Source organism: Stegostoma tigrinum, chromosome 43 (assembly GCF_030684315.1).
Source record: "Stegostoma tigrinum isolate sSteTig4 chromosome 43, sSteTig4.hap1, whole genome shotgun sequence".
NCBI lineage: Eukaryota > Metazoa > Chordata > Chondrichthyes > Orectolobiformes > Stegostomatidae > Stegostoma > Stegostoma tigrinum.
In genome coordinates this window covers 8,203,195-8,220,479 of record NC_081396.1, presented here as the reverse complement: position 1 = coordinate 8,220,479, position 17,285 = coordinate 8,203,195, and the positions used below count along the sequence as shown (strand labels likewise).

At 44.5% G+C, this 17,285-nt stretch overlaps 1 protein-coding gene across 1 annotated transcript in view; it reads left to right on the top strand.

Moving 5' to 3' along the window:
* Positions 1-16,479, top strand: part of LOC125448881 (zinc finger protein 229-like) — a 31,305-nt gene extending 14,826 nt beyond the window's left edge. The window contains exon 4 of the mRNA XM_059641829.1: positions 12,709-16,479. Within this exon, the coding sequence (XP_059497812.1) occupies positions 12,709-13,334 (626 nt within the window). The 3' untranslated portion in view covers positions 13,335-16,479. The remainder of the gene's footprint in view (positions 1-12,708) is intronic.
* Positions 16,480-17,285: the final 806 nt, after the last annotated feature.

The window sequence follows — 17,285 nt, the reverse complement described above, 5'->3', positions numbered from 1 at the left end:
GTCCGGGGAGGATGGACAGGTCAAGGGGGCGAAATGAGGTTAGTTGGTAGGAGATGGGGGTGCGGCTTGAGGTGGGAGGAGGGGATAGGTAGGAGAAAGGACAGGTTAGGAAGGCAGAGATGAGCTGAGCTGGTTTTGGGATGCGGTAGGGGGAGGGGAGATTTGTTTTGTGGGTACTGAAGGGAGTGAATGTTCAAGGTGGTGGACAAATTGCTGGTACATGGACTTCTTTGTCTTGGATAGTGCCAAATCTCTTGAGTGTTGTTGGAGCTGCAGCCATCAAAGCAAGTGAGAGTATTCCATCAAACATCTGACTGGTGGCTTGTAGATGATAGGGAGACAAGAGTTGAATTATTTGCTGCAAGTTCCTAGCATCTGACCTGATCTTAATAACATAGAATTTATAGCTGTTCCAGCTCAGTTTCCCTACAATGGAGACCCAAGATGTTGACAGTGGAGGACTCAACAGAAGTAGTGTCATTGAATGTCAAGAGCAGATATTGACATTTTGTCTTGTTGGAGATAGTCATTGCTTGGCACAAATATCACTTGCCACTTAACTATGCAAGCCTGACCATTGTCCACATCTCATCGGAGGTGGTGGCACAATGCTCACATCACTGGACTAATAATCCAATAAATAATTGGCTCATGTTTTGGAATCATTATTTCAAATACTACCAATGGAGAAAAAAAAACTGGAATAAAATAAACTAGCATACTGTGATTATAAATCCAGTGTCAAATGTTGTAAAAATGCATCAGGTTCACCAACTTCCTCCAGGGAAGGAAACATATCATCCTTACCTGGTATGATCTACATATGACTGAAGATGTTGTTGGATATCCTCTGGGCAATTTGGAATGGATAACAAATGCTGATTTTAGCCATTGAGCCCACATTCCTTGAACAAATAAATAAAATGTTAGTCACAAAGTGGTCCTGAACATTGTGCAATCAGCTGTGAATGTCCTCACTTATAACTTTATACAATGGAATTATTGAAGAAGCAGCCAAGAACTTTGGACCCAAGATGCTATGAGGACTTCCTGCAGGAATGTCCTGGGTCTGGGTTGACTGAGCTCCAACAACAGCAACCACTCTTTTGTTAGGAAGATGGAGGTTCTTTCTCATGCAATATCCTTGATAATTGGTCGTTGTGAACTTGCAGGATACACTTTTCTAAAAATTTGTACGCAGGATGAGAGTGTCACTGGCTAGGTTTGCTTTTATTGCCCCTCCTTAATTGCCCACAGGGCAGTTAAGGCTCACCCAAATTGCTGCAGGTCTCGAGTCACATGTAGGCAGACCAGCTAAGGATGGCAATTTCCTTCCATAAAGGGAATTTGTGAACGAGATGAGTTTTCCCTGACAGTCAGGAATGGATTTATGGTTATCATTAGACTGTTGATTCAAATTTCATCTAGGTTTGAACCCGGGTCCACAGAACTTGAGGGGCGGCACTGTGGCTCAGTGATTAGCACTGCTGCTTCACAGCGCCAGGGGCCTAGATTCAATTCCACCTTTGAACAACTGTCTGTGTGGAGTTTGCATATTCTCCCCGTGTCTGCATGAGTTTCTTCTGGGTGCTCCCCGTTCCTCCCACAGTCCAAAGGTGTGCAGGCCAGATGGATTGGCCTTGCTAAACAGCCTGTATTGTTCAGGAATGCGTAGATTAGGTGGGTTATAGGGGATGGAACATGGCAGCATGGTCTGAGGGTCATTATGGACTGATTGGGCCAAAGGGCCTGTTTCCACATTGTAGGGAATCAAAATATTTGTGTTATCTGGGTTTCTGGAATAACAGTCCACCGCTTATACCACAAGTCAATTGCCTCCTCAGTGCCTTTGATCGCTCACCTTTAACTTAATTTGTTCCAAAGCTGTGCAGTTTTTGCACCCTGAAATTATTAATTTACATATTTTTACTGATTTTAAGTTGATTATGCATCATTTTACTAACAAACCTACTGGAATATTTTGGGAATGTAACTCGAATAGATAAGGGAGAACTAGTGGATGTGGCGCATTGGGAGGAAGATTTGATAAGGTGCGTATCAAAGGTTAGTGCAAAATTAAAGTACACAAGATAAGGGTAATGTATTGGCATGGATTGACAATTGGTTGATCGGTAGGAAACAGAAAGAGAATAAATGGGTCATTTTCTGTGTTTCGTGCAGTGACTAGGGAGATACTGCAAGGATCTCTGCTTGGGCCCCAGCTATTCATGATATTTATACATGACCTCAAAGAAGTAACCAAATACAACTTTTTAAAGTGATAATGGGAACTGCAGATGCTGGAGAATCCAAGATAACAAAATGTGAAGCTGGATGAACACAGCAGGCCCAGCAGCATCTCAGGAGCACAAAAGCTGACATTTCGGGCCTAGACCCTTCATCAGAGAGGGGGATGGGGACAGGGTTCTGGAATAAATAGGGAGAGAGGGGGAGGCGGACCGAAGATGGAGAGAAAAGAAGATAGGTGGAGAGGAGAATCGCTTCAGGACGTGGTTGAGCAGTTTCAGGGCCAAAGAGATTACAAGAGAGTTGCAGTGGGAGAGATATTCCCTGATGTTGGTCCAGAGGGTTTTAAAATTTGCTGATGACTCAACATTGGGCAGAGTTCTGAGGAGATGCAGGAGACTTTTAGGTGATTTAAACATTTTGAGTGAGTGGTGAAACAAATGGCAGATATACTACAACATGACTAAATGTGAAGTTATATATAGGTGTGAAAAGCTGAAAGGCTGAGGAATATTTAAATGGTGAAATATTGGGAAATGTGGATGTACAAAGGAATCTTGGTGACCTTGCACACTAGTGAATGAATATTGACAGTGACAGAAAAACAATATGTGACTCAAATGGCATATTTGCCTTCATTGTGACAGAATTTGAGTTCAGAATTAGGAATGCCTTACTTCAGTTAAACAGGGCCTTGGTGAGACCACACCTAGACTGTTACATGTAGATTTGTTCTCTGAGCCTAAGAAAGGATACACTTGCCATAAAGTGAATGCAGCAGCAGTTCACCAAACTGATAGTGGTGTTGGCACGACTGTCCTACGTATTAACATTGATATAGATGGGAACTGTGAATTACTTAATTTCTTTTAACTTAATATCTACTTGGTATCTTAGTTGGTTAATCTTCCACAGGGCTCATTGTGTGTGAGAAATAGCTGACTAGCTTACTTTTTCCATGAATATCATGCATTACTCAACCAGATATGCATTGTTCTGACTGCCAGTAGAACTGTGGGACTTAGTGGATGGAGCCACCTGAGAGCCTTCACAGGCATAGTGGGTCAAATGATTTCTATTTGTTTTTATCATTCTATAAAACAGTGCATATTTAGGATGGTGAGAGATGGGCACCTGGAGAGGGTAACGCTGAATCGAATCAGAGTCAGCATTTTCAAAGAGAGCAAGGAATCTAAGTGTGTAGATCTGAACAGAGGAAGACACAGACACAAACCAGTGAGCAATAAGACAGAGTACAATCAGAATCAGGGAAGGGCAGTAACTGTACTTAAGATCTTAATTTTGTATCAGCAGGTGAGGCCTTCAGAAACACATGACATAGGCACTAGGCTTTGAATTACGAACCTTCAGGACTCTCACCTGCAGCTTTGGAGTCATTCCTTAAGAAGAAGGAACAGTTTAATAGCCACTATCTTTACTCAAGGTTAACACAGCAGTTGCGCAGTCATCTTGGTTGGGGAATAGAGAATGGACAGGACCTCAAGATTTCAGTAACCAGGAGAGAAAGCAATTGACACATTGGCTTTAATAGCACTTGGCACACTGGATACTGGAGAACTGAAATAAGCCAGAGCAAAAAGAGAGAGGACACTGGGACTGGAGGAAGTAGGTAGTTACGGATTGTGCAATGGGCTGAGATTTCTGTGCATCGGTGGTGGAGGTGGGGAGACAGGGCATGGGACCAGGAATTAAGGCTTTGGGGGAACAGATGTTTCTTATAAACTAGAATTATCTATTTGAATTCCTATTGTGAGAGATTAGAAATGTTGTTTCTGCAGATAAGGATGAATGGTGGGGTCTTGCAAAAGAAGAACATTATAGTCACAAGATTTTGTAGCAGAAGTTTATCATGAACCAGAGATTAGGTTCTGCAAAGGCGGCAGTTAGCACGGCCAGAAATATTCTTTCTGCAGACAAGGATGTAGTAGAAATAAGGGTGTTGTAGCAGAGGCTTATTTCTGCAAACCTGATGATTCGCACGTACAGCATGTCTAGTGCTCTTTAGGATAGCAACTAAGGATTGCAGTAAACAAGGGAATGGGGCCTTCGGCCGGCAGAAAAGGGAACAATAAACAAGGGCGGTCCGATAGGATGATAGGATAAGAGAAGACCAATGGGAGCAGGGAGGTGTGATTCCGCAACTTGTAAACTGTATAAGAATGTTTAACATGCTTTGTAGTGTGTGCCTGTCTAGCAGACACCCTTTCTTGCAAGATCGTACAGAATAAAATTGTCTTGTTTCCAAGGCTTTGTCTCAGGCTGAATTTGTGAGCAGGTACCGTTTCTCACATTTGGGGGCTCGTCCGGGATCCAACACTCCGACCGCTCAACACTCTTGGGATGACGGGGAAGGCGCGCCTCACCGATTTCTGTGATGTCCAACTCCCTTGCTTGTCGTTTGCGGTTTGGGCGAGTGCGATCCGGACTGGGAGACCCTGGAAACAAGACGGGTAGACATGGCGGTCCGGTCGGGTAACTCTTGTGCACAAGACCCGGGTCAGGAAAGGTCTTAAAGATCTGTCCGGGCGATCGGGGGAAGCAGCAGTATTTGCTGCAGACATTGCTGTGGGGACGTACGGGAAGTACGGGGAAGAGTTGTAATGACCAGGTAACTCCGTGCATGGACCAAGGTAAGAAAACTGACCTTTAAGTATTGCCTTGGTGGTCGGGACGTATGGACAGTACGGGGAATTGACGAAATATAGAAGTATATAATTGGCCTGATTAATTGGACGAGTAAGGTGTCTGCCTGATTCGAGCACCCAGCCTTAGACCGGTTGTTAAGAGGGGAAATCCCCCACGCGAAGGTCAGGACTCTGAAGTGGGTGTGGAAGAAGGCACCACCGGATCTCAACAAGATTAATTAAATTAGCAACAATGGGAGGCAAGGGGAGTTGCCTGAGTAGCGATCGATCTGCAAATAACGTCAAAGTGGAATATATTCCACCCGACAGCCCTTTGGGGAGAATGTCGGGCAGTTGAGAATATGGCTCCCGGACGCGGGAGAAAGAACGAGACTACAATGATAAATTATTGTCGTTTTGTTTGGTCTGGAGAAAGCATTAAGGTACCTGATTTTTTTTGGCCCAAATATGGATCCGACGAAGATTGGCTGTGCCAATACCTATATATACATCAATTGGAAAGAACCATTCAGTCAGAAAGAGTCAGATTATGCAGCTTGTTGGATAGGAGGTGCGAAGGTAGGACTATATCCTATGAGTGCAGAAGGATCGGGGGAGGACAGGGAAAGGACGAACAAGAAAAACCACAATGGGATCCCCTAACATGTTTGCCGCCTCCATATGCCCCCTCCTCCCTACTGACGGCCGTGAGTAGCCTCCACAACCAGCCCACGGCCCCAGAACTAACCCCAAACACCTGAAAAAGAGACGAACTCTGAGGTAAAAGACGCGGAACCTATAGGGTCCAGAATTACACGATCTACCACACGTAAAGGAGGGGCAGAAACAAAGGAAAAGGAAAAATTATACCCTTTAAGGGAGGTCCCGATTGGGGATGGTGAAATTGGGTGTGTGAACGCTCCCTTAACCAGTAGTGAAGCTAGGATCTTTAAGAAAGAAATGAAAAGTTTAATAGAGGATCCGGTCGGACTGGCCGAACAGTTAGATCAATTTCTAGGACCCAATTTATATACCTGGGGAGAACTGATGGCAATTCTAGGAACTCTATTTTCGGGGGAAGAACGAGGTATGATTAGGAGGGCGGCCTTACAGGAGTGGAAAAAAAAGGCACCCAGCGGGACTAAACGTAGTCCCAGCAGATCAGAAATTCCCGAATGCCGATCCTCACTGGGATAATGATAGAACAAACGATAGAGAATCAATGCGGGATCTGAGGGAAATGGTAATATTGGGAATTAAAGAGGCAGCACCCAGATCGCAAAACTTTGCTAAAGCCTTCGAAGTACGACAGGAGAAGGATGAAACTCCTTCTACGTTTCTTCAAAGGGTCAAGGAGGCCACAAGGAAGTAGTCGGGGATGGATCCCGATGATCCAGTAGCTCAGGGACTTTTAAAAGTCCAGTTTGTAACTAAATCGTGGCCGGACATACAAAAGAAATTACAGAAAATAGAGGGATGGAGTGAGAGACAGATGGATGAATTACTACGAGAGGCGCAGAAGGTGTATGTAAAAACGGAGGACGAGAAGCAGAAACAAAAAGCAAAAATGATGGTCGCTGCCATTAACGAAGTGACAAAGAAAGAAAGAGTTGAACAGGGAATACGAAGGCGGAGAGAGACACAAAAAGAAGAGGCAGATACTAGACGAGGGAGACGACAGGCAGGATGTTACCATTGTGGAAGAGTGGGACATTTCAAGCGGGAATGCCCAGTGTTAACACGGGAAAGGGAAACGGTCTCCCTCATGGCCCTCGATGAGGATTAGGGGAGTCAGGGGTTCCTTCCTCCTAAGGCCCACCGGGAACCCTTGATAAACTTAAAGGTGGAGCCTGAAGGGGAGGAGGCAGTATTCTTGGTGGACACCAGAGCGGCATGGTCATCCCTAAGTTTTATACCTACCAGTGTTAAATTGATTAACGAGTATCTCAGGGTTTCCAGAGTAAAAGGCGAAGGATTCCCAGTGCCTATTTTTGAGCCAACCCTAATTAGAAATGATGATAAGTAAGTGACAGGACAATTACTGTACATTCCCGACATTGGGAGTAATTTACTGGGTAGGGATTTGATTATATTGCTGGGTTTAAAAATTGGGGTAGCTGTAACAATGGCTATTTTAACGCCGAGGGAAGAACAACAAATCAGTCACAATGTGTGGGCGAGAGCTGATAACGCAGGGCACCTAACTATTACCCCGTTGGTAATCACACTGACTCGAAAAGATGAGACGGTTCAGGTTAGACAATACCCTATATCCTCTCTCTTTGTGAAATGATGTTTGGATTACCTTTCTTGGGTGGAAAAGGGGAATGACCAACTGTAGAGTTCGATGATAAGTTTTTAAAGAACTATATTGTGGGGCTCAGTTCTTCTTTGTCTGTCCTTAGGAAGAAGGGTCTGTTGACCCAGACACCTCCCCTTGAGTTCGCAGTACATCGGATACGACCAGGTGATTGGGTCCTGATCAAAACCTGGAAAGATACCAAACTGCACCCAAGCTGGGGGGGATCGTTCCTAACTCTCCAGACTACTGAAACAGCTGTCTGAACTGCTGAAAAAGGGTGGAGTCATCACACTCGTGTTAAGAGTCCGGTGGACGCTCCTTCCCCTCCGGCAGAGTGGCAAGTTCATCCTACAGACAACCCTCTGAAAGTCATGCTGAGCAAAAAAAGAATGAACTGAACTGATATGAAAGACTATCAAGTATTGGTTAGAAATTTTGTATTGTAAGCGTTGCGCGAACTCACGCCTCCCGGGTACTTAAAGGGTTAGGGAATAGACAGGTCGGGGGGGGGGGGGTTGGGAAGCTGAAATGAGCAGGCAGCTTTATGTTGTTACGATAATATTGGCGCTAGTTGTCAAGGAGGTTGGGAAGAATCATTTTACCGCGTTATGTCACAATTATGCTAGAGTAACAGGGCGTACCGACTGTTGGGTATGTGCTGCGATCCCACACCATGGAGAATCTGGAATCCCTCTCACGGTAATACCATTTACCAAGAGAGAGGTGTACGAGGCACAACAATTTGATTTGGGCTCAAATGATACAAAATGGAGATCTGAAAGGGGTGATTATAAATTCGCGGGATGGTTCCCACGACCAGCTCCGAAAACCCCGGGTGCTATCGACAGCCTTAGGGTTTCCCCACCGAAAGGAGCAGTCAATACCACTTGTTTCAGAACAACAGCGCACCCTTCCAGTTAGGAAACTGATCTTGTGTCGCCACCAGCCAAGCTACTGGCACAAATGTACCCCACATATTGAACGGGACATATTGGATATGTGGCCTAGAGGCCTATCCCTTTATCGCCGGGGAAAGGTACATTCAGGTGACCGAATGCACAGGAAGCGAAGAAATGCATCAATGTTATGATTTTGATCTAACACTGTCTCAAAATCAGAAAGGCTGGAGTGGCTGTTGCTACCTCGTCTATGTAATCCCCCATCTGAGGCTGTTAGATAAAACCCCAGAAATAACTCAGAATGGGCAGGGAGGGATGCGGACAACCCGAGAAGTAACCAAAGGGGATCGCTTCCTTTGGACTTTGATACCTATGTATGAGACTGCCCGAGCAGGAAGAGAAATACAAAAGTTGGCGCCTTCCCTGGAGGAGTTGGCCAACAATACTGCTGATGCGTTGGCTGAGACCCAATCCCAAGTGGCAGCCATAACGACCGAAATGATTGCCACCAGGCTAACAACTCTTCAGAATAGGATGGCTCTAGATTGTATTCTGGCAGAGAAAGGTGGTACCTGTGCACTAATTGGCTAAGAGTGTTGTACATACATACCTGACATTTCCCATAACATTACTGATATCTCCCAACACGTGCGAGTCAAAATTGCCAAGATAAGGGAGGCTGGTAACTGATACCAGAATGAAAAAGGCTGGGAATGGGGGAATGGGGGATGAATTGGTTGGGGAAGGTGGTTGGTTAATTTGGCCATCTATGGATTATTGATGCTAGTGGGTCTGGTGGTGGGGTTTAATGTCCTCAAATGGATACTGAACCGATTAATGACATCTCTAGGGGAACGAACCCTAGTACATCACCAGATGCTTTTACAATCAGCAGATGGTATGCAACAAAGAGAAAGTCAAAGAATGCTTCTAGAGTTCGAAAAACAAACATCACAAAGAATGATTTAAGGGCTAACTGTGTACTAGATTGTGAACCTTAACGCCAGCAAGTGTAAGAGGGCAGAAAATGGGAAAATGAATTAGAAAAGGGGCTTAATTAGTGCAGAAACAACAGTTTGAGAAAAAGAAAAAGGGGGAATTGTGAGAGATTAGAAATGTTGTTTCTGCAGATAAGGATGAATGGTGGGGTCTTGCAAAAGAAGAACATTATAGTCACAAGATTTTGTAGCAGAAGTTTATCGTTAACCAGAGATTAGGTTCTGCAAAGGCGGCAGTTAGCACGACCAGAAATATTGTTTCTGCAGACAAGGATGTGGTAGAGATAAGGGTGTTGTAGCAGAGGCTTATTTCTGCAAACCTGACGATTCGCACGAACAGCATGTCTAGTGCTCTTTAGGATAGCAAATAAGGATTGCAGTAAACAAGGGAATGGGGCCTTCGGCCGACAGAAAAGGGAACAATAAACAAGGGCGGTCCGATAGGATGGGGAATGATAGGATAAGAGAAGACCAATGGGAGCAGGGAGGCGTGATTCCGCAACTTATAAACTGTGTAAGCATGTTTAACATGCTTTGTAGTGTGTGTAGTCTTTGTAGCAGACACGCTTTCTTGCAAGATCGTACAGAATAAAATTGTCTTGTTTCCACGGCTTTGTCTCAGGCTGAATTTGTGAGCAGGTACTGTTTCTCACACTATCCTGTATGTACTGTTATTAATTTTGTAAACAGTAACTACAGGTTACTCTCAGTGATGAAACAATTTTTGTTTGGGAATGAAATGTTGCTTCTGTGGTCATAGGATCTGTACATAGGATCGAGTACAAATCGGGCGAGGGTCTGAGCATTCGAGTTTCCGTTACTATTTGAATACTTCTGTCTCGTTGTTGCACAGCATTCCGTTCGGATGCTGGGGAAAAAAAATGCCAAGTGGATAATGGCGTATGATTTACCCAGGGGACCGCACGGGTCGGAAAGTCCCCTATCAATGACACTTGTGGTCGTACCAGAGCGTGGTCTGAGCATGCTCATGGTGCGAGATGCCGAAGAGGAGGTGGGGGTTCGGGGAATCGAGACGGCGAGATGGCGGTGGGGTGGGGTTTGGGCATGGGGAGAATGGAAACCGCGGCCGGGCTGAGAAGTTTAGGAAACACCTGCAAGTGGCCTGAGGTTCAAGAAAACGGACCCATAGGCCCTCCCGTGTTGCTTTAGCCCGGGTTTGGAGGTTGGTGAGAGCAATGGACAGGCGAAATCACCCACCGCCATCTTGTGAGTGGGAAGTCGTGGGATGTTCCTCCTCTTGTGACTCGGGGTTGCCTGGGCAACAAGTCGCCGCCGCCATTTTGTGAAGAGCTTGTCCGGGAGGATCACTGATCACCGGGTGGCCATTTTGAGGCAGCCCTGAAGGGCGACCAGGGAGACCATCGGCGCCCATTTTGTGAGACCACCGGCGGCCATTTTGAGAGACGGTTGCCTGAGGTGGCGAGAGAGACCACCGGCGGCCATTTTGAGAGTGGTTGGTAAAGTCGGGGGGGGGGAAACCATTGGAGCGGCCATTTTGGGGGAGGGGCCATTGTTGGGAGGGGGCAGGGAGAGACGGTCTTCTTCCTATCTTAAGGCCACCTGTTGCCCACAACCTTAACTGTGTGAGCCGCTCGCCCCAGTCCTTTTGCCATCAGTTAATGGGGACAGCTTTTCCCTGAAAAGACCCATTTGCCATATGCCCCTTACCTTCATATGTCCGTTACCTCACCTTGTCCCAAAAAAAATGTTCCACCCCTGTCTCAGGTGTCACCTTCCAACCCTTTCCAGATTTGAAGAAAGCACATCTTGATCTTAAAATGTTAACTCTTGTTTCTCTCTCCGCAGATGGTGCCGGATACGATAGACAAACCCTGTACAGACCATGCTGGGGGAGGCGGTGGCATAGTGGTAAGATCACTGGGCGAGCAACCCGGGGTCTCCCTGGTCTAATGGGGGCGGGGGGGGGGGAAATACGTTTAAATTGTGTCAATAGTGACATTTGAATTCACTTAATAAATATATAATTAAAAGCTGGCTAATGCAACCACATGATGGTACGAAAAAACCCCCAAAGAGCTGTGGATGCTGGAACTTGGGAAGAAAAACAGAAATTGTTGGAAAAACACGGAACTGAAGAAGTGTGGCTGGACCTGAAATGTTAACTGTCCTTTCTGTCTGCGGATGCTGTCAGACCTGCTGTGTTTTTACAGCAATTACTGTTCTTGAACCATATGGTCATTGTCAATTGTCATTAAAATTCTATCTTGTTCACTAATGTCCTTTTAAGTGTGAAAAACTCATCCTTACCATGTCTGGACTTCACATGTCTCCAGGCCTAGAGCAGTGTGGTTGACTATCACTGGCCTAGTGAGCCACTCAGTATGAGGGCAGGTCAGGGATTTGCAAGGTGTGCTGGTCCAGCCAGTGGCACCAAAATTACAAGATCAAATAAAAGACAAACCTGGAGTATTACGTTCCGTCCTGGGCATGAGACCAGGGGAGAAGTAACTGACCCTAATTGAATAAGATCTAGATGCCAAGGTTTAAGCGACATGAAAGATCACACAAATGAGTCAAGAAATGTGGAGCTGGAAAAGCACTGCAGGTCAGACAGCATCCAAGGAGCAGGACAGCCAACGTTGGGTTCTGACGACCTACCTTTTATTGACCCAAAATGTTGCTGTGCATTCAAGATTTGACATTTTGCCTGCTGATTTATTGCTTGTGTTTTCTGAATATTTGGGACAGTAGGGTTTTGAGTATCTTCACCGGTGGTGAATGCAGGTTGCATGTGATGTTTGCAGTTTAGGAGTCCATGGGCCATGTGTATATTCAGTGAGTGAGGTTGTAGTCCCTCCAGGTAGCTCTTGAAGGGCTATTTCTCAGGTTTTGGTGATATAGTAACGCTCATTCTCCCAATATTTGTAAAGGGATGGGTTGATGGACGATCTTTACCCGGACCTGCTCTCAGGCCTGGTTAAATCAATAATTGTACATCCTAGATGTGTGGATCCATGGGTGTGGAGGGTTTGCACGGGTTGTTGTTTTCTCATCATGGCCTTGTCCATACTTTACAGTCTCCAGAGACAAAGCCTGCAGTATCCATCTGTAGGCTAGATATCTTCTACATTCAGTGAATATTTCACGGTGTAGCTTTGTAGCTTGTATGCACCAGACCGACACTCTGGTTTAGTTAGGATATTTCCCTTTGCTTTTTTTTTGCTGATTTTGGCCTATTTCAGCTTGACTGAAGAAGTTTGGGGAAACAAGGGGGAACCAAATGTTTCTCAGAAACTCTGATTGCCTGTTCTAATTTTGTGCTATGTTTTTCTAACAGCGATGACTCCTGTAAACTCTTTTTGCCACATTTCAGAAGGGGAAGATTTACAGGTGGGAAACTCAAACCAAAACATCACGTCAAGATTGGACAGATAACTTGGTTCATCAGGACCTGAATATCATCAGCTTTTGAATGTAGAAGGAGAATTACTTGTCTGGGTAAAAATTCAAACATCAGTGTGACTGAGAAATCACTGAGGCACGCACACAGGCTAGTGATGAAACCTTTCACTAGTCACAAAGCCTGAAAAGAATAGCGTTCACAACAGGCAGAAATCGTTCTGTGTCTGGATGAGGCTCCATAGGACTTGGAGGAACACAAGTGCACACCATGGAGAAACCCTGGAAATGTGGGGATTGTGGAAAGGGATTTAATTACCCATCTCAACTGGAGATTCATCAGCGCACTCACACTGGGGAGAAACCGTTCACCTGCTCTGTCTGTGGGAAGGGCTTCACTCACTCTTCCCATGTTGCGACACACCAGCGTGTTCACTCCGATAACAAACCTTTTCATTGTTCTGACTGTGAGAAGCGCTTCAAAAGCAAAAAGGATCTGATAACACACCAATATATTCACACTGGGGAGAGACCATTCACTTGCACAGTGTGTGGGAAGGGATTTACACGTTCATCCACACTGGTGAAACACCAACGGGTTCACACTGGGGAGAGACCATTCACCTGCTCAGTGTGTGGGAAGGGGTTCAGTAATTCATCACATCTTCTGACGCACCAGCAGGTTCACACAGGGGACAGACCATTTATCTGTTCCATGTGTAGGAAGGGATTCACCCGTTTATCCCACTTACAGACACACCAGCGAGTGCACACTGGGGAGAGGCCTTTCACCTGCTCTGAGTGTGGGAAGGGGTTCACTCAGTCATCCAACTTGCTCACACACCAGCGAGTTCACAAGTAACAACAGGGCTTTTATTGGGTTAGTGTCATTTTTCATCACATGCAATACTAAATACATTCATTCTGAGTTTGTTCCCAGTTTGGGCATAGGTCGGCTCAGTTGGCTGGATGGCTGGCTCGCAGTACAGAGCGACGCTAACAGCATGGTTTCAATTCCCGTACTGGTTGATGTCACCTGGAAGGTTGCACCTTGCCCCTCATCTGAAGGATGGTGACCCTCTGGCTAAACCATCACTAGTCAGATCTCTGTCATGAATGAGAGAGCAATGCTATGGCTATTTTGGGACTGTGGCTCCTTCTCCAGATTTTACAACAGTCCAAATAATAACTGGGTAGATGATTAATACTCTGGTTAAATATGAAATCAATCATCGTTGATTTAAACACATCATCGTAAGTTTCTGTCTTTTCCACCTAAGAGTTGATCTTCACTTGGCTGGAGCTCACGAAGGGCAATCTTGGGGGAAAATCATACAGCAGGTACACAATTTCAATCTGTGCATGGTCATCCAGGATCACACTGAGAGGGCCAAACATCTCTGGTCTTTCTAACCTCTCTGACACCAAAGTTCCTTTGAGAGTCAATCCTTTGGTGTGTAAGAACATTATCCTAGCTACTCTATGCCACGGATCAGAGCTTGTAGACATGGAGCACAGAGCTTTCTACAACTGGGTTCAGAGTCAGCATGATGAATGGGGTACGCCGGAAATGTGCCGTTCAAATCAAAGATTGATGTCACATTGGGATCTGTTCACCTGAAAGTGAAATGGTAGGTTTAGGTTTCCAGTCTGAAAACAGCTGCTGTAATTATTCTCCAGCATTCTAATGTACTTCTGTAGTAAGTTCTGAAGCTACTATTTTGAAACTTAATTTTCATTCCAGTGAACCTACTGAAAAATAAATTGATTCAAGCCTGCATTAAAGTAGCTGATGGAGGAATTCAGACGATTCTGTTAACTGTTCCTATTTTTAAGTGGTAGACATTTGATCTTGATATTAAGAAGGGTACAGTAGCTAAGTACTTCTGTTACTGGATTATTAATGGAGTAGCTGAACTGATAACCTGCAGAAGTGAGTTCCAAACCCACCACTGAAGTTGGGGAACTCAAATTCGGTTAATTGAATAAATCTGGAAGGAATAAAATGCTGGTATAAGTGAGCATAAAACTGCTGCATTGTTATAAAAAGTCTGACTGGGTTGCTGTCATCTTCCAGGAAATGAAACTGGATTTCCTAACCTCATCTGGCCCAAAGGTGACTACAGAGGAACAGCAGTGTGTTTGACTCATTTCTGAACTCTCATCCCTCTCTAAGCCTGGTTTTATCCAGGCAGGGGTCACAGTGGAGAGAGACCTGTTCATCTGTGCCGAATTCGGAGGGGATTCACTCAATCATTTGGCTTACTGTTTCACTCCCAGTCATTTCCTGTATGTGCGTTATATGTTTCATGGAATCAGCTACTCTGATGGATGATTGACTTGTCCACATTGGGGAAAGACTGTCCAGCCTAGCCAGCATTTTCATATTAGGTCAGAGTGTTCATTTGAAGTTTGGGGAGAGACATCTGACATGTTAACAAGGTCACATGACAGATGACGTTTGCATGTATGTTAGTATCTGAGTAGAAAAGGATTTAATCATCAATGTAATTATAAAGACAAAATGGGGAGATACTTTTTATCTGCTTCCTGTGTGGGAACAAATTTGCTGATAATGTGCACAATACCTTTAAAAGATCATGGAATACATTTCAAATTATTGCAGGGCCTTTTCCAGTAACTGCAAAATCTACATGGCATTTTTACAGAATTATCTGTATCCAAACCCTTTTAAACAAGCTCAGAAACTATGACACGTCGGTTTTAAGTTTTTAGTATTATTTTACTTTGCAACCTACGATGTCAGGAAAGCACAAATTAGAATACTAACTAGAGGATTCATCAGAAAGAGCTGTGAAGGTATGGTACTAATTTGATTTGACTGATTGAATGTAGACTTCTTCAAACACCATGGACTTCTGTACAAGGACCCTTTTTCTTCTGAGGAAGGTCTTTGTAGCTTGATGACATCATATCAACAGTTTTTCCCAGTAAAATGGAATACAGAAATTGACAAAGGCTCCCTAGAAAGTGCCTTGTAAACCCACAACCACTTCAGTCCAGAAGGACAAAGGCAGCAGATGAATGACAACACAGTTATATACAAGTTACTTCCAAAACCACTCACCATCCTGACTTGGAAATACATTACCGTTCCTTCAGTGGCACTGGGACAAAGTCTTGACATTTGCTCCCTAACAGTGTTGTGGGTGTCCCTACAGCAAATGAACTGCTGCCGTTCAAGAACACAGCTCACTACCACCTTCTCAGGGGCAACCAAGAGTGAGCAATAAATGGTGGGCCCAAGCAGAGACATCTACGTCCCACGAGTGAGCAAAAAAAAACCCCATTAATTCCATCTTGTAAATTATGCGGTATTCTTTGCTGAGTCTTCACTAAGCTGTCATGTTTTCTCTGATGCTTTGAAACTGAATATCTTGGCTCTCTCTGAAAGAAATAATAATAATAATCTTTCTATTTAGTTCATCATTGACCCTCAATGTGACATCCAAGAACTTGCTCCTATCGCAGGTTCTTAATTTTAATGTGTGTCTTTATTATTGAGAAATATTCAACCAAACTATTACAATAATTTGGATTTTTCCTGCCTGACCTTGTGCCTATTTCCCTATCTCAAGGCTCAAGAAGATTCTTCATTTTGTAGCCTCGAAGCATCTGTTGGTCAATGCAAACATCTCCATTATATTCTTTCTCACTGTCAATTGCCTTCAAATCGTGGGCAGATGATGGCCCAGTGGTATTATCAATAGATTATTAATCCAGAGACTCAGGTAATGTTGTGGGGCCAATGTTCAAATCCTGCCATTGCAGGTGGTGATTGCAATGAGGTTAGTCAGCTGGACCTCAGAAAATGAGTTCCCTGAGTGGGGCTGTTAATTTTGGCCCAATCAGGGACCCCTGGCTGCCAGTTTAATCGTTAGAGATACTGACACTCTGGTGCCTGACTCAATGAGGCAGTACTGTATCAATGACTGTTCATATGTGAATAAAGGCTGATTTGGTGATGGGATTCTGGCCCGTGTGAAGTTATTGCAATGGACTTTAAATTAAACACAATCTGGGATTAAGAATCAAATGATGACCATGACAACTCTTGCTGATTGTCAGAAAATCCTGTCTGCTTTGCTGATATTCTTTAGGAAGGAAATCTGCCATCCTTGCCTGGTTTGGTTTACGTGTGACTCCAGACACACAGCAATGTGGCTGACTCTCAACTGCCTTCTTGGAAATTAGGGATGGGTAGTTAAATACTAGCCTGCCCAGTGATGTCCACGTCCTGTGAATTAATTCCAAAAAAGGAAAGTAGAGGCTGTAATTATATGAAGACAATGTCCTGTATTATATATTATTCTACTCTGGGTACTGATCGCCCACAGTAGCAATAGAAACTCAATAGTATTGCATTTACCTCACCATTTTCTCCCAGATGTTGTTCAACAATGATTTAAGGTGCTGAGAAAACAATGGAACTGTATGATCAAAGGTGCTTGAGATGACTGGAAGATGTATGTTTGAACTCCCCAAACATGGTAGACCTAACATGCAGTAATAATTTATCCCATTTATGAGACAGATTGTTTGGTGCGGGACAGTGTCCTTATTTTGAAGAAGAACGGCCATTGGACTAGAAGCAGCAACTGTTTCTGTCCTCACAGATGTTGCCAGACCTGCTGAGTATCTCCAGCACTTCCTGTTTTTGTTTCGGGTCTCCAGCATCCATAGTATTTTGTTCTTATTTGTGTCTTCTCACATGTTGCATTAGTAAACACAGCTGTCAGTTTTGGAACAGGAATAGGCCGTTCAGCCCATCAAGCCTGCCTTGCCATTCAAT